Source organism: Prunus persica, chromosome G4, assembly GCF_000346465.2.
Source record: "Prunus persica cultivar Lovell chromosome G4, Prunus_persica_NCBIv2, whole genome shotgun sequence".
Taxonomy (NCBI): Eukaryota; Viridiplantae; Streptophyta; class Magnoliopsida; order Rosales; family Rosaceae; genus Prunus; species Prunus persica.
Genome location: NC_034012.1, coordinates 7,244,693 through 7,265,060, shown reverse-complemented (window position 1 = coordinate 7,265,060; position 20,368 = coordinate 7,244,693). Strand labels below are relative to the sequence as shown.

The 20,368-nt window shown below is 35.1% G+C and overlaps 4 protein-coding genes across 4 annotated transcripts in view; 3 read left to right on the top strand and 1 right to left on the bottom strand.

Moving 5' to 3' along the window:
• The window catches only part of LOC18778688 (receptor-like protein 12), a gene marked incomplete at its 5' end in the record, with an annotated part of 18,245 nt that extends 11,385 nt beyond the window's left edge, over positions 1 to 6,860 (top strand). Inside the window, 2 exons of the mRNA XM_020561744.1 lie at positions 5,672 to 5,810; positions 6,717 to 6,860. Of these exons, the coding sequence (XP_020417333.1) occupies positions 5,672 to 5,810; positions 6,717 to 6,860 (283 nt within the window). The remainder of the gene's footprint in view (positions 1 to 5,671; positions 5,811 to 6,716) is intronic.
• LOC109949014 (probable inactive leucine-rich repeat receptor kinase XIAO) lies at positions 2,338 to 4,204 on the top strand. The gene has a single exon (XM_020563212.1). The coding sequence runs from the start codon at positions 2,545 to 2,547 to the stop codon at positions 3,985 to 3,987; it is 1,443 nt and encodes a 480-aa protein (XP_020418801.1). The 5' UTR covers positions 2,338 to 2,544; the 3' UTR covers positions 3,988 to 4,204.
• On the bottom strand, positions 11,059 to 16,194 carry LOC18778252 (DCN1-like protein 2). Its single transcript, XM_007211844.2, has 11 exons — positions 15,988 to 16,194; positions 15,291 to 15,352; positions 14,482 to 14,618; positions 13,992 to 14,050; positions 13,836 to 13,859; positions 13,264 to 13,346; positions 13,075 to 13,139; positions 12,836 to 12,885; positions 12,156 to 12,257; positions 11,680 to 11,739; positions 11,059 to 11,473 (listed from the first exon to the last, which is right to left on the bottom strand). The coding sequence occupies exons 1-11, from the start codon at positions 15,988 to 15,990 to the stop codon at positions 11,366 to 11,368; spliced, it is 753 nt and encodes a 250-aa protein (XP_007211906.1). The 5' UTR covers positions 15,991 to 16,194; the 3' UTR covers positions 11,059 to 11,365.
• LOC18779025 (metal tolerance protein 10) lies at positions 17,938 to 20,337 on the top strand. Its single transcript, XM_007211388.2, has 6 exons — positions 17,938 to 18,196; positions 18,341 to 18,453; positions 18,572 to 18,817; positions 19,051 to 19,131; positions 19,330 to 19,560; positions 19,749 to 20,337. Exons 1-6 carry the CDS (start codon positions 18,013 to 18,015, stop codon positions 20,097 to 20,099), a joined length of 1,206 nt encoding a protein of 401 aa, XP_007211450.2. The 5' UTR covers positions 17,938 to 18,012; the 3' UTR covers positions 20,100 to 20,337.

Below are 20,368 nucleotides of genomic sequence, written 5' to 3'. Positions count from 1 at the left end.
ATGGATGAAATGTTGTTGACAGGGAGATCAGAGGAAGAGGCTATTGATGACTCAATGGCCTTTAGTATTCAGAGTGCTGTTTCTGTTTCTAACATGGCTGATCGTTTGCGTGCCAGAGCAAACGAGGTTGAGAGGTTAGCTACTGAAAATTCGTCTCTCCAAAGAATGCTTCATGAGTCTCAACAGGAGGTTGAGAAACTTAAAGGAGAGAATAATGCCTTGTTGAAACTGGTGAGTTCATACTCTGTTGATACACTGAGAAGGCTAGACATGCTGCAGGTCTCCAATGAAAGAATTTTGGGAGACCATGAGAGACTCATGGCTAAGCTTAAGAGGCGTCTCCTCTTCCTTCAGAGGCTTCCGAAACATAATGTATTTTTATAGATTTTACAGGGCCTGCACCTTAATTGCAGGAAAAAATCTATCTGTTGTATGTTCCTGTTATAATAATTGCGCACATTCTTAAACTTGCACCTGTGGTTTTTACGTCTTTTCAAAATGACGGTTTGGAACCTTGTGCCTTATAGGTTCAAATAACCACATCGACTCTCCCAAATTTCATATTTCAACGTATGGAACTTTTGGCCTGGGCTAAACGCAAAACTCAGAGTTTATTCACCCTTTTCAAATGGACATGAAATATGAATTGAGTAAAAGCTACGATAATATCGCAATATAGTAGTGAAGAGCATTAACTACTATATACCCACAACCTCAAATTCGGGATTTCTCATATATTTGAATCCATGTGCTTCTGGCACAGATATATCAAAATATGTGGGGAGCCTCAATTCATCATTTGAGATTTATATTGATATTATCCATTTCACGGTGTATTCTTAACAACCGGAATTCACAAAATATATTTCTTCCTTGAGGTGTCGATTATAACAGAATCGAACTTTATTAAATTCATCATTCTCTTATGCCAAAGAAATATGTGGCGTACCACAATTCGCAATAATACCTCAAGGGTTGTCCATTTAATTGTTGGAACTTCAAGTTCTCAACACTGTTAAATTTTGAACCTCAAGCCAAAATTACATATTCTCATGGTATGGACATTTTTACAATTTTATGTACATATTTTTAGACTTCAAGCCCTTATATAATTGTCCATATCTTGAGGAACTTCTGGCATCTCATTTAATTGCTCATTCATGAGTTTAAGGAACTGCAGGTTCCCTTTTGAATAGTGACAGTTTACCCAAAATGGTAAATATTTATGCATACATCACTATTCATGTATACGGCACTATTCATGTATACAGTACATTTGCCAATACAGTTATTTTCATGTGTACGGCACTATTAACCAATATAATACTGTTACATCATTTAAGGAACCCCAGGTCCTTATTTACATATCAAGAATCAAGGACCCTCAAGTCCGATCACATGTTTACAAATATAGTACTGGAGAGACTGCCAGCTCTCATATCAATATCATCATCAAGGATCTTCAAGTCCTGATGTAGTTGTATGATGAGGATCAAGAAACTTCTGGTTCTGATCTGAGAGCTTCTCGTGCTGATAACGTGTTGTAAAATAACTGGGATATGTGCGAATATTGAGCTGCACGTAAAGTAGATGAGACACAGTATTTAACGAGGTTCGGCTATGCCTACGTCCCCGGAGAGCAGCAGTAGTAACTTTTCCACTATGTAAAATAATAGGGCTACAACTTTAGTGTTTACAATAAGTATGGCTCACTCAATTTTCTCTCTTGGAGAATTTCTCTCTTGCTCTCTTTCCTCTCAACTCACTCACCCTCTTTCTTCCTTCTCTTCCTTTCTTTCTTTCCTCACTCATTCTTCTCTTCATTTTGGTGTGTCTTACAAGTGAATGAGCAAGCCTATTTATAGGCAAAGTAAAAGGCTTCTAATGGAGACATAATGATTTCTCCCCAACATTATAATTTCATCTTTTGACTAATTATCCCACTTCTAACACCATCATTCCTTCTTTTGACTTCCATACTCAACACCATCATTTTTCTTCCATCATTTCTCTTTATGTGGTCTTCACCAATATTATTTACAACAAAAAAAAATTGTGGCGCTAGAGAGAATATTTGGGCATAACATGATTCGAGTATTAATGAAAACATTGTGACACTAATTCCATGTACCTGATTGGACTTGCAACCTTGCAAAATGGGTTGAGGACTTGGACCGTTGATTATGGGCTTGATTTTTACACGCGCTATCACAGGCTTGTATGCAACTGCCACGTTGTTTGTAATTTGAAGGTGGGCCAGCAGCACAGATAGTGAAAGTGAAGAGAGAGAACCGTTTGAGCAGCAAACAAAAAGTAGAAAATCTGAAGATAAATATTCAGTTTCAGGGTCTAAATACAAACCCTTTGGCATTACATTTTTCTTTTTTCTTCTACATCTACTTACCACAATAAATTTAATTCAGGACCTGGACCGTTGATTTTGGGTTTCATTTTTACACGCGCTAGCAAGCAGCCTTGTATAAATCGAGTCCACTTCTTGTGTGCTCATCTTCATCAAATTCAGAAAACTTGATTCCAAAAACAATGAAAATCCATCACCTCATCAATATTTCTCACTATTTCCTCCTTTCGTTGTGCTTATTGGGTATTGGACTTGCAACCAGTACTGCTGTGAAGGCGAAATCAATATGCATTGAGGAAGAGAGGAAAGCACTTGCGAGCTTCAAACAAGATCTTACTGATCCCTCTGGTAGGCTTTCTTCTTGGGTGGGTCATGATTGCTGCAACTGGGAAGGGATTTCATGCAACAACCGCACCGGTCATGTTTCCCAAATGGATCTCCGCAATCCACATCCATATGTCTGGTGGAATGATGAAGAGTGGGACGAGTTGGCTTATAACAAGTCTTGCTTGGGGGGTAAGATAAATCCTTCTTTGCTTAGCTTGAAACACTTGCATTACCTGGACTTAAGTTGGAATAATTTTGAAGGGATCCACATTCCTAACTTCTTTGGAGAGCTTAAAACTCTGAGGTATCTCAATATCTCCTCTGCACAGTTTGCGGGAGAGATTCCCCCTTCTCTTGGTAATTTGTCAAACTTGAACTATCTTGATGCCGGTTGGTATTCATCTCTTTCTTCCAAAAACTTAAATTGGCTTTCTCATCTCTCTTCCCTAAAATACCTCAATCTCAATGGAGTGGATCTTCATGGCAACACAAATTGGCTGCATATTGTTAACATGCTTCCTTCCTTACTGGAGTTACACTTATCTGATTGTGGATTAGTAAGCCATTCACTATCTCTACAGAGGATTAACTTCACCTCACTTTCGGTCCTTGATCTTTCAGCTAATGATTTCAATACTTCTTCATTTCCTAGCTGGATTTTCAATCTTACTAGCCTCAAAAGACTTGATCTAAACAGCAATTCTTTCGATGCTCATTTTCTAGATGAACTTGGAAACCTCAAATCTCTTGAATACCTAGATTTATCTTCTTCGGGGCTCAAAGATAGTGGAGTTCCCAGAGTCCTTGGAAACTTATGCAAGCTAAAGACATTAAATCTTGAGTGGAACAATTTTAGTGGTGGGGGGATTGAAGAGTTTTGGGGGAGTTTGTCAAATTGTCCAAATAATACACTAGTATTAGAGTCACTAGATTTGTCTAGTTGCGGGTTGGAAGGCCAATTGCCGGCCTCCTTAGGAATGTTAAAAAGTTTGCAGTATTTGTACCTCTATGATAATCAAATGAACGGGTCCATTCCACAAAGTCTGGGACAACTCTCAGAGCTAATTGACCTCGCACTGTATGGAAAGTCTTGGGAAGGCAATATAACGGAAGCCCATTTCATTAATCTCACCAACTTGAAATGGCTTTCAATAGGCCCCAATTTAGATGACATAGAGAAGCCCATGTCCCTCGTTTTCAACGTGTCTTATGATTGGGTTCCTCCTTTCAAGCTCCACCAAATTGTTATTATCAACTGCAACGTGGGTCCTCGTTTTGGTGTATGGCTTCAATATTAGACTGAACTGGCATATGTCCTTCTTAATAGAACTGGAATATCAGATTCTATACCAGAGGAATGGTTGTTGAAGCTATCTTCCCAACTCGTAAACTTGGATTTATCTTACAACCAATTCCGAGGAAGGCTTTCATCCAATCAATTGATAAGATTTCCAAAGTTAGATACAATAAGTTTGGATCATAATCAATTTAAGGGCCCACTCCCACTTTGGTCCACTAATGCCACCTTCCTTAATCTCGAAAGCAATTTATTTTCCGGGCCAATCCCCTCCAATTTTGACAAGCTCATGCCCAAATTGAAAGAAATGTATCTTTCGGAGAATCATTTGAATGGTACAATTCCACCTTCTATTTGCAACATGCAAGACCTGAGACTCATTTCCCTGAGGAGCAATCATTTTTCTGGAGAATTCCCTCATGCATGGAGTTCAGAGAGCCATATACAGATTGTAGATGTTGCCTACAACAATCTCTTTGGTAATATTCCCACTTCAATGGGAGTATTAACTTCTCTTGAAATATTAAAGCTCAACAACAACAATTTTGGCGGTAAGATTGCCGATTCTTTGCACAATTCTCTGTTTTGAAAAGTATCGATCTTGGAGACAACAAATTATCTGGGAGCATACCTCCATGGATAGGAGGATCAAATGTATCCATGTTGTACATGCTACGATTGCGATCCAACCTTTTTACTGGACATATTCCCCGACAATTGTGCAATCTTGGCAACCTTCACATCCTCGACCTTAGCCACAACAACTTTTCAGGTGCTATTCCTAAATGTTTCAATAGTTTGACTTCTCTTGTTCGTGATGATTCCAACGAATCATATAGAATATATAATGAGCAAACCGTGCTGACATTAAAAGGGGAAGAACTCGTGTATAACACCACTCTAATGCTGGTAAAGAGCATTGATCTTTCATCAAATTTTTTGGAAGGTGAAATGCCTCAAGAGATAGGTAGCCTCACTCTATTGGGTACCTTGAACTTGTCGAGGAATCAGTTGATTGGTAACATCTTCTCGATTGTTGGAAGTATGCATAGGCTCGAAACTCTTGATCTCTCACACAACCATCTTTCAGGACATGTTCCTCAAAGCCTTGCATCCTTAACATTTTTGTCCCACTTGAATTTGTCTTGTCCCACTTGAATTTGTCTTATAACAACTTGGTGGGAAGAATTCCTTTGGGCAGCCAACTTCAAACGCTAGATGATTCCTCCATTTATATGGACAATCCATCACTGTGTGGAGTTCCTCTTCCAAAGTGTCCGGGTGATGACACTTTCACTGCTACAAATGCAAAACATAGTAATGAAGATGGAAATGATAATGGAGTGTTGTGGTTTTATGTCAGCATGATCCTTGGCTTTATCTCTGGCTTTTGGGGTGTTTGTATCACATTACTCTTGAAGCAATCATGGAGGTATGCTTATTTTCAATTTTTTGGTGAGGTATGCTTATTTTCAATTTTTTGACGACACCAAAGATAAGGTAACATTATTTTCAATTTTTTGGTGAGGTATGCTTATTTTCAATTTTTTGACGACACCAAAGATAAGGTAACATTAGCAATTGCATTGAAGCAATCATGGAGGTATGCTTATTGCTTATTTTCAATTTTTTGACGACACCAAAGATAAGATAACATTAGCAATTGCATTGAATCAATCATGGAGGTATGCTTATTTTCAATTTTTTGACGACACCAAAGATAAGGTAACATTAGCAATTGCATTGAAAGTGGCTCGTTTGCAAAAGAAAGTTTTGTCATGTTTAGTAGTGTACTATAATTTGATCCCAGTAAAACATTGCAATGCATTATATATATATATGTGTGTGTTGTTTCTTGGGAAAATTTAGATTAATACCAATTTGGTTTCTTGTTTTGACAAAATAATAGTCCATCAATCATTTTTGGACTGGTACCAAGCAAAATCCCATTTATTTATAATTGGTCACCATATCTGATAGGAATAGAGTTTCTGATAAACCATGAGTTCTTTAAGAATCCTTATTCGATTAGAAGATCACTTCAGTGGTTTAAGACAGTAAACCATCTTACAATATCCTCATCCTCATGAGCGGTAAATGAAAAGAACTCATTTATAAAACGTGTAATTTTATTTATTAATTTCACTAATACATGATTTGAGACTCTTATAGGTCTCATATCAAGATTGATGCAGAGGAACTACAAAATATTATATATTATTTATGGCAAGTTTTCCTTAGTTTCTTCAGCCACGCAAGGCTTAAGGCAGCGGCACTTGCGTAGGATATGGGAGCATTTGCCATAACCATAACCCTCACTGTGGCATCTCACCATACAGTTTCTGTCTTTGATGCAAAGCCCTATGAATGTTTTGCTTGTCACTTCACAAATCTTAGCTTCACTCTGCATCACCATCTCTTCTGCGATATTAACCACAAATATTAATTAATTCATTTATCAATTATTGTTACAAAGAGGAGAGAGGAGAGAGAGAGTACTTACGAGAAGTTAGAAGGATGACCAAGATCAAAACAAGACCAAACAACTTCCTCTCCATGTCTTAATCTTCAGATTTCTAATTGTCTTCAACAACTGAACTCTAGATCTGTCTTTCAACACTCTGTCTGTGTGTATATATATATATTATTACCAGTCACCCGTCATTCATGAGTTCTTTGGCATTCTAGACCCTACCTTTTTTAAAGTATGCATGGATGTTTTGGTTACAGGTGGATCTAAAATTTACTGTCGCTTTCATCAAGTATAGACATCTGTTGGTGTTTCCAGTAAACTATGGTATGCGTTGTCAATTAGAGGACAGTGTGTCTGTGGGTGGAAGAGCCATCTGGGTTTATCCAAGGATACTCTACTAGAACACTCCAAGTCAAACCTCGTAAACATCTCAGAAGAGAAAAGGAAAAATAAAAAATAAAAAAACTCATTCAAGGACTCTTCTTCTTGTACCATGTGGATGTGAATAAAATAATTTTACGTTCAAAAGTAATTTTCTTTTTAGAAAATTTGAGATTAGTCTAAAATTGAGAACATAAGTTGAATTTCATACTCGTATTTGTTGTTGTTGATTAAGAATATACAGGTTAATGAATCACATAATTTATAAAATCATTAATTTTTTCTTTTTCTTCTTTGTAAAGTAAGAAATGTATGTTTTTCTATGCTCTCGACTTGGTGTATGGTAGATGTTTTAGTTTATGCACATGAGTTTAGGTAACAAATTTTATTGTTGTTCATCCTATGATAGAGGTATGTTATATACTCTTTTAGATATATGATCCTATGATATCTTCTTCGTAAAGTAACATATTTATGTTTTTCTATGCTCTCGACTTAGTGTATAGTAGGTGTTTTAGTTTATGTACATGAGTTTTAAATAAAAAATTTTATTTTTTGTTCATCCTATGGTAACAATTTTATAATTTATATGTACCTTTTTTTATAGGTAACATACAATTTATTTGTCTATTTTTGTATCTAACTTATTAGTCTTTCAATTTATGTTTCTAATTTATAGGTAACTCAATTTATTATTAAGTTGTTTGCGTTGCTAATAATACACTATTTACCTATATGTGAGGTACATAAGTTGTTTTTGTTGCTAATAATACACTATTTACCTATATATGAGATACACAATTTTATATAAATGCTTGTTTGATCAATTGGTATAATATATGGATCTTTACTTTTTATTGGCAGATAAGACTCCATGTCCAAAATGTTCGACTAAAAAAAAGACTATGTCCAAAATTCTACACACACAAAATTAAAAATTCATGTATGATTCTACTAAAATATTGGCAGATATGTGTGAGAATTCTAGAGGCATCAACTTTTATATCAAGTTTTTGAATCCCAACGGGTGGGGTCGTAGACTCGTAATAGCCATTCACAAGCAGAAATATGATATCTGATAGGAAGCTGCAGGAACTCTAATTAAACATTGTTGACCAAAAAAAGAGACTAGTGAACATTGGATAATCAATAATAAAAACTTTATTTCATGAACATAAAATGATCATTTTGCAAAGTACAAGGCTAGAGAATCTTATACAGGAAGTATCAAATCATCTTAAAGCACCGCCTTTCTTTCTAGCCCTGTCCTCAGGTCCTTCTCTTCTCTCTAATCTCTACCACCTCCAATGTCTTTTTAATTAGATTGGGTTTTCTTTTTTAATCTCTTATATTTGTACGCTTCTTCTGGGGAAAATCTGAAATGGTTTACCTCAAGGATAATGATTATTTTATTAAGGATGTACTTGTAGGATTATATTGCAGTAATGAACCTTAACATGTAGGATACATTATAATGGTTTCTTCAATGAACCAACCATAATATTTTATTAAGGATGTGACACAGCCCTTGCAAAATAAAAGAAAAGCCCAAAGTCACAGCAAAAGAAAAGGGTGAGGAAGAAAACTCAAGGAGGGAGGAAAAGAGCGGACGGGAAACAAAGGAAGGAGAGGCGAGGGGCGAAATAGAGCAAAAGGAGGTCGCATGAAATGGACTTTAGAAACATACCTAAAGCTCATTTACAATATAACAAAGAAACTTCAAACTTCCTAGAAATTATAAAACTGCCATTAATTTCTTAAAACAAGCCCAACCCCAAAACATTCAATAAGACATTAAAGTAATTTAATAATCAAAATTAAATTCAATAGGGTCAGCTATCTTTTTTTATTTATTTATTAAATTATGAAAATTAAATAGTGTAGGGTTTATCTATATATATAAAGCAAAAGGCAGAGAATGGTGAAACATTCAAAATACCAGAAAATACCCTTGGTTAATGCAAACATTAAGAATTAAAATTATTAATTAAATGAGGATAATATGGTAAATTCATAATTTTTCATATTAAAAAAATTAAAAATTAAAAGAAAATTCAGATAATGGATCCTATTTTTATGGAACACAACTATCCATTATCTTTTTTTAATTCTAAAATAAATTTAAATTTTCTAAAAAAAATCTCTCGCAGGCGCAGAAGCGCGTGCAGAGAGGCTAGTCTATATTACTACTACTAGTGTTAAGAATAGGTATATAACTAAATATCTCAAATAAAAACCCAATTTCAATTTCATAAAAATAAAAAAAATTCCTTAAAAACTCAATATTCATCAAGCCATATCTTTCCCTAATCAAAAAGTATTTCTTCTCTTTCCCATGTGATTTAACAGTTTTGGCAATCCCTAATGTTCGATTTTGCATCGTTTAAACCTATAATCAAACTCAAATTAAACGAACCCAACCCCTAAAAAAAAATATTCTACAGTTAAATCAACACACACACACACAAAATTCACTCTACAGTGACAAAACACACGAAAAATCAATTTACAAGGGATCAAAAGAATAAGACATAAAGAAAATATATCTCCCCAATATTAATGAATTAGGGAGGAATTTTTGGATTGAAGAGACAAGAAGAATTTTTTTGGGGGTTGGGCGGGGAGGAGAGAGAGAGAGAGAGAGAGAGAAGGGAGACGCTAGCACAGAAAGGAAGAACAAGTAAGTGGAAGAAAGTCATTAAACTTAGCATTATTTAGGAATTATTTTTATTGTTTAATTTAGGTTTTTTTGGGAAATATAATTGTCTGTTTTAATTATGAGAAAAACCAAAAAGAATTTGCTTGAATTAATAACTGAAGGGTAGTTTAAGAATAATGGTTGGTGGAAAGATAGGATTATGTTTTTTTTTCAAATTTATATGGTGGGTGAGAAGATAAGGTGAGTGGGGAAATAGAACAAAACAACACTGTTTCTCATGTAAAAGAAGGGAGTTATATGTCAGAGAAGAAAGCCATCTCATCAAGTAAAATCTTGAAGGGCTAAAAGAGTGAATTGAAGAAAAATGTCTAGCAAATCTCTCATCCTTGTGTTCTTACTATGCATTCTCTTGGCTTCTCGTGAGTCTCTGCCTCTATTTTGTTGATTTTTTTTTAGAGTCAAACTTTTATGTTGATATAAATTCCACTTATATCAAGAAAATTTAGAAACCCTATATAGCTTATGATCCTCTTTAACAATTCCCATGCATTAATTAATTTAATTGCTATTAATTATTTATTAATTTTTGAACTGACCAATTTTTGCAATTATTATTACAGAGGAGAGGGGTGTGGTTGGCAGAGTTAAAACTTGTACCAAACCATGCGAGTCATTACCTGTGTGCACTTCATGGGTAGACTGCGAGTTGGCCTGCCAGCAGGAATCATACCAGGGAGGCCATTGTTACCCTGATTGCATTTGCTGGATGAATTGTTAATCAAATTAATCATCATCTTACCAACATTCAATAAAAGTACTTTATCTTGAATTTGTGTGCTCTTATTTCATCAATTAATTCAAAGTGCGACTCTTAAATTAAACTTAAACCTAATGCTGATTTAATTTCGAATTCTCTTTACCATGGCTTCTAATATTGAAGAATTCGAGTTACTGCACATGCATTTAGCTTTAATGGTTAAGAGCATTTTCATACACTTGAGGTCGTATGTTTGATTCACCTTCGAGAGTGGAGAAAAACTTGCATATACTAGGGATACAATTGTGACGTTATCCTGAACCAATCATCCATTGCCATGTGTTTTAACTTTCCGACAGGCAATACGTGATAAACTTGGGATACCGCCACAGTGGTATCCCTGTTAAATGTGAGTTCTTCTCCCAAAAGTGTCCCAATATTGTTTGTGTCAAAAGGGAATTCACATTACAAGATAAGTGTGACTAAGGGCTCATAAGCCGGCTTGTATAACCATGACTGAATGACTCATTAGAAGTAACAACATAAAATCGAAATCGTTTGTGCATGTGTTAGTTAAACAGCACCAAGTATTTCTAAAATAAGATGTTGAGGATAAATTGCCTTCAATCCAATTTCCCCCGCATTGAAAAAAGGTTAAACTTCAGACCCAATATTTAGTGGTCAATATCGACGACATTGGTATTTGTTTGGGTGCTTTAAAATAATTTGATGAAATTTCAACGTGCAAATCAATTTGGAATTACCAACACTAATTTACACATTTGACATCTTCAGTATCAATGAAACTAAAACCTTGGCTCATCTCAATATTGTACTAGATATTTATCAAAAGAAAAAATATATATATTGTACTAGACAGACAATGCACATACAATACCACATCACCAATCTAATTGACTGTAAAATGTATGTAATAATAAGATTTTCAATTGGTTTCCAAGTCATCTCTCTCTTTTGGTTGTCTTATTTTGCAGACAAACCAAATTCAATCACAGGGCAGCACAATTCAATCACAGTAATGAAAATGAGAAGAAACTCCTAATTCACCACTCAAGCAGTCCTGATTGGTTTTGGCTCCGTTCAGGCAACTAGCTTTTTTGGATTACACCATTCTCCTTCAAGTACTCGACAAATTCGTCAATAAGATAGGGCCAGGCACCTTCGGCGTCATAATTTGTGAGTGATGAATCCACAGCCTACAAACACAAAGTTTAAAGTTAACCAAAGAAAAACAAAAACAGAAGAAAAAAGGAGTAGCCTTGTTCAGAATTCAGATTAGCATGAAGGACAAGGCAACCGGATATAAATCATGCTCATAAGAATACATACTTATGTTCCTTTTCCCTTATTGTTTGTTTTTTTTATAAAAAATTTGGTGACACTTTGATGCTTGATATCTTACCCTTGCAAACTCTAATAGTTGAGACCATGTGTCCCTTGAAATTGCCTTGTTATGCCGAGCCTGAAATGAGTGGATGAAGAAAAAATTATCAACAGATGCACGTCAAGAATATAATAAAACTAAAGAGAAGAAAGTTATGCATGGAGTATGGCAGCAAAAAACATAACTCCTACATTTTTCCTTGGTGCCATAAGAAGAAACTTAATATTTCTCACAATCACTTTGGGACATCCGTGCTATTTCAAGGCACACATACTTTCTACGATATAACAGATGTATAGTGTTTAGTAAGAAAATGACGTAGGGCTAAAGGTAAATGTATGAAGCCTCCAATTTTAGAGATATTTATTCATATCAAACATTCATGACGTTCAAGGGGGAAAAGAAGTTCACAATGATTATGATAAGTAATATAAATGACTATTGCAGCACAGTGTAGCTGCTACTTTCAACAAATACTCAATCCCATAAATTACCTGTAAGAACTGACACCAATGATCGACAAACGGCCACTGCTTTTCAGCAAACAGTAATTGCCACATTCCAATTGCAGTATCCAATGCCAAAGATTTCTGACCCTGAAATGAAAATGAAGCAACATATATATGTATATGTATACACACACATATTTATAGATCAAAACCAGAATTTATCTGAGATACCTTTAACAACAAAAATCTTATTGTTGAAATTGTTCAAGGTACTGAACAACAACATGAAGATACCAGTTGACATTCAAGCATGTTATCTATAATTCAAACTATGAAAGATGCATCACACAGACTATTTCAAAAGCTGTAGCTGAATACATTTTAATTATATTTTAATGCACAATTTTTATTTTTATTTTGCCAATAGGTATTAGGTAGGAAGGGGAGGGGGACTGTACAGTAAATGGGTATCACAAGATTTCAATAACTCATGCTAGTTCGAACCCGGGTGACAATTGGGGTGGAAGGGGAAAGGTTACCGCTCAACCACTGCGGCTTAACCCAATTGTCTGTTTTAATGCACATTCAGGTCCACGTTTCCATTCTAAATTTGCACCCATCAAGAATATCAAAGGATTCTTCCTAGTTTTACCTATCAAATTTGAGAGATAAGCATAGTCCATAAATAGAACAAGTCAAAATCTGCATGCATGAAAAACACATACCTTTTCTTTGGCCCAGCCAAAAGCAAAATTATATATCTCGCGAAACTTTTCTGGAAAATCAAAAGAAGATCACTTCAGCAATGGAGAACAAAGGTACCATACCTCTCACGAAAGTCAAATGAAAACAACATCTTTAAAGAAGGGTCAAGCTATTTCAACAAATATATTAACATTATAAGTATCCACAAAAGGCAAACATGATATACAGATCAATTTTTGAAAACACTATAATTACATACGTTCATCTTTCAGCTCAGATCGCATAAATGGTATCTTTTCACGGAATTTCTCCAGAGAATCTATCCTGCCATCAGAAAACGTAAACTTATATGTTCACTGAATTCCTCAAATAGTAGTTATGGACTAAATACCTACTGTAATTTGAGCTTAGAAGAATAAAATACATATCAGAAACCTTTTGTACCTACCCCAGTGTTTCTAATCCATCTATGAACTCCTGCTTGGAAAATTCACACATGGTGGCTGCCTTCATGTGCCAGGAGACAACTAACTGCATCAACATCCCATCGTGCCAAAAATAACCAGCCAAATCATAAGCATAAGTTGACAAATGTAGGCAAACTAAAAGCAAAAGTTCACCAAGCAAATCGCAAACATATATTTGAGTCTTCATTGCTTGCATATCCATTTCTTTTATGTAGTTCAAGGTTATTTCACCAATGCCCCTAAATTTTAGCATGTGTCCTATGGTAGTCTCCAATCCTGAAAATGTAACATTTAACACCCCAGAAATCTTATTTTAGCCTGTTCCATAAATGCAATAAGCCCCACTTAGAAAACTACCGTATCTTCTGCAATCTTACTAAAAAGTTCCCTGAATTTCTGATGAACTTTCAAACATAATGGTTGTTAAGTTCAAAGGGGCAGAACTTTATGGATTGAATTTTAATATTGCCGCAAAAATGATTTGGCTACACTTGGAACTTGGTAAGCATGCACATCTTGATCTGAAAAGATTTATGCATTCATATATACGTACCATGACTATATCTTGAGGATCCACCTGCCAAATTATGGAGGCTTACTTGTTAGTCAAAAAATGAGGGAAAAAATTAAGAAAGAAAAGAATCATAAGAAACAAACAACAATGTTACAGTCCAGTAATTGAGAGTTACTATCTGTACCAATCAGTTACCTGAAGATCGTTGCAAAGGATGCTGATACCATCAGCGAGTATCATGTCAGCACATGGATCTGAGAAAAATTATATTTCATCAGTAAAAGGGGAATTCTGCAAACCATATAAATTTAGTTTTAAAAAATCACCAAAAAATAAAAAAGGACAAAGAAAGAAAACATTTGATGGATTATTTTTATTCGCCAATATATGTTTGAGTAACACAAAGTTGATGACGAAGCTTTACAAAAACCAACTCCATCAAACTTTTTATTATCTAGCATTTATATTTTAATCACAGTGAAAAATCCATCATGCTCACTACTAAATTATTAGGATTCAAGTATTCGTCTATTACAAACTTGATACAATTTTAGACTGACACTTGATGGTTGTGGATTTATGTACTGATTTACATCTCCGTCTATTCCATTTCCTATGAATGCGATATAAAAAAGTGCAAAAGGTCTAGACTGAGGACAAGAATGAGCGGAAAGGAAGAGCTTGCCTTTATATCTATTGTATAATTCCTCCAAATGTCTAGAATCAGTATTTGTTTGCAACTGGGGCTGACTGTAGAATACATCAAATGCTCCTTCAAGATGCCAATCACTCGACTTCAAAGCCTGCAGAGCAACTTTTTCACTGAATATGATGGGAAGTTAGACTTTTCAACTATTCCAAGTATCAAACTGAAGCTACTCAAGAAGAGGAAGAAAGAAAAAAGGTATGGAAGAACTCCACCAATCTAATACAAATCAGGTATGTGTGTGTGCACACACTTTTTCCAGCTCAACTTCAAAAGATACATAAACAAGTAGACCATTACAACTGCTCAACTCAACCAACTCTAGCACAGTACAAACGCACATGTGTCCCTTAGAAAGGAAAAATTGATATTGAAGTTACATGTGACCATTCATGATCAACAACTAAACACCCAACATCAACTGGTTCAAATGGGTGCTTTAAATATCAATGCATGACAGATGTAAGCTAGCAAAACTTCAACATCTAAATGGGTTTTAATAAAGACTCATGAACCTAGGCATGCTTATAAGATTCTTATATTGTGATACTATCATCACTGTGGTTAATGCATTTCATGTTACAGCAGGATTCAGACATAAAAACACTTATCACCTCTCACACAACCTGTTTTTCACAATATTACAACAAGCTTGTGACACAGGAATAAAACATTAAGCTACACCCATATTTGTTTACAATAAAGCCAAACTCAAAGAAGCATAATATTCTCCACAAACTCCTTTCTTAAGACAGACTACAGAAAATTTACATATGATTATCAATTACCTCGCTCCAGTTATTGTTATGAACTGCTGGAGCTTTTCCCGGTGGCCTCTACCCAATTTGTGCTGTCAAAACGAAAAGGTGAAGCAGGTGAGACCATGAGGGAGAAAGAGAGAACAAAGCAAAATTATGCATGCATATCAATTGTGGGTTGCTAATCATAAAGGTTATATTTCCGTCAAGAAAATCTAAAATATAAGAGAATAGTCTTTAATTTCACATTAGAAAAGGTTATCCATGGCAACAAAATTTATTTTGCATCAATTTGCTTCAAAACCTGAGAAACCAACACCCTCTGCTAAACTGAGCTTTACACGGAAGAGAAAATAAAATTCCTTCACTAGTATACGTTCTCAAATTCAAAATACACATCGCTTTATTTCCTTTTCCTCAGCTTTCTCAGCTGCCAAGCAGAGCGTTCAACAAACAATAACAACGTTATAGCCACTAAAAATTGAAACTTCGACATGATAGCGGCAGAGAAGTGTTGCTAGAATTTGCAGAACTAGTTACATCCAGAACAAACCATGAAAAAGAAAAAGTGAAACAGTAAAGTTTAAGATTAAAGTACAAGTAGCAAAGCGAGAGGCTGATCAGAAACAGTATCTATACATGAAACCGAAAGTCTCAAATATATAATCCAACAAAAACAATGACATGAACAGAAATTGAAAATAAAGCTCGAAATTAGAGTACTTACCATCTTTGAGGTGGTTGATGAGGAAATCCTAGACCTTGAACAGCTCCTAGAGACAGAAAATTAGGTTTTACTCAATTTCTCTGTAATACGCGAATAGAGAAATACTGAATCCCTCTGTATCTATCTGAATGGGGGTCTGGGTTCTTTGTTTTTCCGTGTTTTTAATTGTTTTTTTTTTTTCAGACCCAAAAAAAAAAAAAAATTTCTTTTTTCCTTTGTTTTTGTTTTTGTTTTTCTCTTTCTTTTTATTGTGAGAGCCACATGTATTCTACTTTGTTACCGCTTATAGACATGTGACACGACTATCTTTAGCATGCATCAATCGTTAGATGTGTGTGTAATCACTTTGAAAACTATGTACAAATGGTTCTTAATCACTTAATTAATATCTTGTTCGTTGTTAAATGTATTTGGGATGCATTGTGAGAGCCACATACATTCTGCTTTGTTACCACTTATAAACATGTGACACAATTGTCTTTAACATGCATCAACCGATCAATACATGTGGAATCATTGTAAAACCTATGTACAAATAGTTCGTAATCACTTAACTGATACAAAATGCATTGGTTGCTGAATGTGTGTGGGTTCTATTGTGAGAGCCACATGTATTCTAATTTGTTACCATTTATAAACATGTGACATAACTGTCTTTAATATGTATCAATCGTTAAATGCGTGTGAAATCACTATAAAAACTATGTACAAATGGTTTGTAATCACTTAACTGATACAACATGCACTGGACGTTGAATGGCTATGGATTCCATTGTGAGAGCCACATGTATTCTACTTTGTTACCATTTATAAACATGTGGCATGGTTGTCTTTAGAATGCATCAACTGCTAAACGTGCTTAGAATCACTATAAAATCTATGTACAAATAATTTGTAATCACTTAACTCATACAACATACATTGGTTGTTGAATGTGTGTGGGATTCGCTATGAGTTCCCATGTGCCTATGTTCCATAATTACTTATAAATTAGTTGATCATTAAAAAAACATGCAATTAGTTTTTGTTGATTCTTGTGAGATTTTCTCTCATGAGGAATTCGGAGTGTTCGTCAAATTGAAAATGTTAACATTTTCGAAAATCCATTGTTTAATATAGGGAAAACGAATTCGAAACGTAAAAGAAATTATAATCAAATCAAATACAATCACAATTAATAAGAAAAATAGATGGAAAAATGAACATTTAATATTGGCATAGTCCTACAACCCTTCCACGCTTACGCATCAGCGTACGTATTTTATTCAAATTCTCTCATTTGCACGACTCACTATTTCAAATTGTTCAGCCCATGCAAGCATGATCAATAGCTGGACTTTTTTCAACTCCAAGATTGCCCAATTTCAAAAACCATTCAACTCAGCCCAATAAAGCTGGTCCAGTATGTAACCAGGTCATTCATTGTTACCAAAAAGTGTAAAGCTTTTCTGGCCCAATATAGTCTTCAGTTTTTTTTTATTTTCAATAAGGCGCCTTTTCGTGAAAATAGAATCTCCTAAATTCTTGTCACTTACAAATTGACATGCGTGCAAATAACTATTTTTTGTGTGTTTTGATTAAATGTCAAACCGTGATTTGTTAGAGCGCATTGTGTGTCCTTCCTTCCAGGAAATATGGCAAGCAGGCACATCTAATGGATGCACACTAAAATTATTATAATTTAATCTGCGTGGTATGAACTAATTCCATCCACACACATTTAATATATTCGTTGCACAAAAGTCAGCTCTTATGCTCCAATAGGCAAACATACTCAAAAATCTTCTTCAGTTTCTGAAAACTGCTACTAAAATATAAATTTTAAAGAGTGCGTGGTATATCAGACCGGCATTGTCCATGCTTATCTACTGATTATAATATTAATTTCAAGTTTCTATCAGATTCTTTCTTTACTTGGGTTAATGGACATTATGGTATAGTGCACTTTGTATATCTGCCTATGTTTGCTTTATATATTGAGCTGCAAATGCTTGCCTTCCTAGCAAATTCTTTCTGCTGAGAAAAATGGTGACAGATCTTCGAACAGATTCTTCGGATTACCGGACTGAGCTTCTGTCGCCGGATGTGACAGGAGAGGCTGTGACAATGCCAACTGAGGCAGCATGGAGGCTCAATATGGATGGCTTCAAGCTTCCAGACAGAAACAAGGATTCTTATTTTGGCTTTGGCTCTTTTGTTGAGTCATTAAGTAAAAGCTCTTATCTTATGTCCTTCTCTTTATGCAGTACTTTCATATACTTTATGTCAATTTAATAGATGTCATTGACAAAGACAAATTATATTTGTCTTAAAACTTATATTAACATTGAAATTCTCTCTATTGCTATGACAGGGAGGCAAAGAAAAATTGCAGAATATTACAAGAGGCAGAATAAACTTCTCAAAGGATTCAATGAGTTGGACTTATTTTCAGAAACGGGGTTTTGGCCTGGAAGTTTAACAGAGGTTTGCTGTTAATTTGCCTTAGATTAGTGGTAATTTGCAGCTATAAAATGATCTCCACTAATTCAAATCTTGAATTTTTCTTAATTATTGCAATTTGCATACAAACTCTTCATTTCAGGATGAGGTGAACCAGCTTGCAAGAAATGAAAGGATAGCAATATATGCATCCAATGTGGCTAATTTGGTGCTTTTCCTGGCAAAAGTGTATGCTTCATTTGAGAGCAGATCATTAGCAGTAATAGCTTCAACATTGGATTCTCTGTTAGACCTCTTGTCAGGGTTCATTCTTTGGTTTACATCCAATGCAATGAGAAAACCAAATCAATACCGGTACCCGATTGGCAAGAATCGGATGCAGCCTGTGGTAAGCATATCCAATAATTTGAGGAGACATAAGACAAAAATATGCACACAGGAAAAGATTTCAAGCCTATTAAACCAATATCTTTCTAGGAGCAACATTTCAATATGGGAACATGAGACCAAATTTGTCAAGAAATTGGTTCCAAAGTTTGCAGGGAATTTTTGTACAGTACGAGAACATTTCACTTGCAATTTTCTCCATGATTCATATACTAAATCTCAAATGCATTGCAGGGAATTGTTGTTTTTGCATCAGTAATGGCAACTCTTGGATTACAAATCTTGTTCGAATCGGGACGGCAACTTCTCACAAAGGTATGTAAGAGTTCATCAGTTGATAGTAGAGCAAGAAAGTCTTGAACACAGTCAGTGACTCAATATATATGATTATATCTGCATTTCCAACTCATCTCCTATAGATCAATATGGTTTGCAGCATCAAGTTTTTCTTATTGAGTGAAATTTTGAACACCAAAAATGTAAATAGGTCCTTATGAATTTCTTTCCATGTAGGCTCAACCTGATAGGGACCCAGAGAAAGAAAAATGGATGATAGGGATCATGGTGTCTGCCACAGTGGTGAAGTTTGTGCTGATGGCATATTGTCGCAGATTCAAAAACGAAATTGTTCGAGCATATGCTCAAGATCATCTATTTGATGTCATCACTAATGGGATTGGTCTTGCATCAGCAGTTTTAGCAATCAGGTTTTACTGGTGGATTGACCCTGTTGGAGCTATCATTGTAAGTACAAGATATTACTTAACACCTAATTTTGTTACAACACCATTTTGGTCTCTGTGTTTTGAATTTGACAAATTTGGTCCTTGTCCCCTTTGCCTAATTTGACATTAACATATTAAAACACGGGGACCAAATTGGCCAAATTATGGCAACAAGTGTAATTGATATTTGAAATACAATGCCTGCAGATTGCTTTGTATACAATGGGAAATTGGGCAAAAACAGTGATGGAAAATGTGTGGTCACTGATTGGGAAGACAGCACCAGCAGAGTACCTGGCAAAGTTGACATATCTGATTTGGAACCATGACAAGGAGATCCAGCACATTGAGACAGTGAGAGCCTATACTTTTGGTTGCAACTATTTTGTGGAAGTTGACATAGTCTTGCCTGGGGACATGTCTCTTAGTCATGCACATAACATTGGAGAAACACTTCAAGAGAAGCTTGAAGTCCTTCCTGAGGTTGAAAGAGCTTTTGTTCATGTGGACTTTGATATTACTCACAGGCCAGAGCACAAGCCAAAGTTGGCTTCATGATCAAGAAACACAAGACAAGAACAGTAGAGAAGTGTTGTTTGAACTAGCTCTTTTTTCAATTATTAAAAATCAATCCCATCATTTGAAGAAGAGAATTGAACATAGAGTAGGCCACAGTTATTGAACTACTACTTATCTGTATGAATAAAGTTTATATGTTTATTTCGAGCTACTTGAACCTCAACGTGTTCGGATAAAAAATTAAAGTGAAAATTTGTGATGGATGGTTCTTTTTCAACCCAAAGATTGCTCTTCTTATCCACCTAAAG

Bases quoted from the DNA above. Each gene is read 5' to 3' on its own strand.
- LOC109949014 (XM_020563212.1), top strand. From the start codon at position 2,545: ATGAAAATCCATCACCTCATCAATATTTCTCACTATTTCCTCCTTTCG.
- LOC18778252 (XM_007211844.2), bottom strand. The intron at 12,886-13,074 runs GTATGTAATTAT...TTGATTTTCCAG, and splicing joins ATCTGAGCTGAAAGATGAAC to AAAAGTTTCGCGAGATATAT. The intron at 11,474-11,679 runs GTAAGATATCAA...TTGTGTTTGTAG, and splicing joins AACTATTAGAGTTTGCAAGG to GCTGTGGATTCATCACTCAC.
- LOC18779025 (XM_007211388.2), top strand. From the start codon at position 18,013: ATGGTGACAGATCTTCGAACAGATTCTTCGGATTACCGGACTGAGCTT. The intron at 18,197-18,340 runs GTAAAAGCTCTT...TTGCTATGACAG, and splicing joins CTCTTTTGTTGAGTCATTAA to GGAGGCAAAGAAAAATTGCA. The intron at 19,132-19,329 runs GTATGTAAGAGT...CTTTCCATGTAG, and splicing joins GACGGCAACTTCTCACAAAG to GCTCAACCTGATAGGGACCC.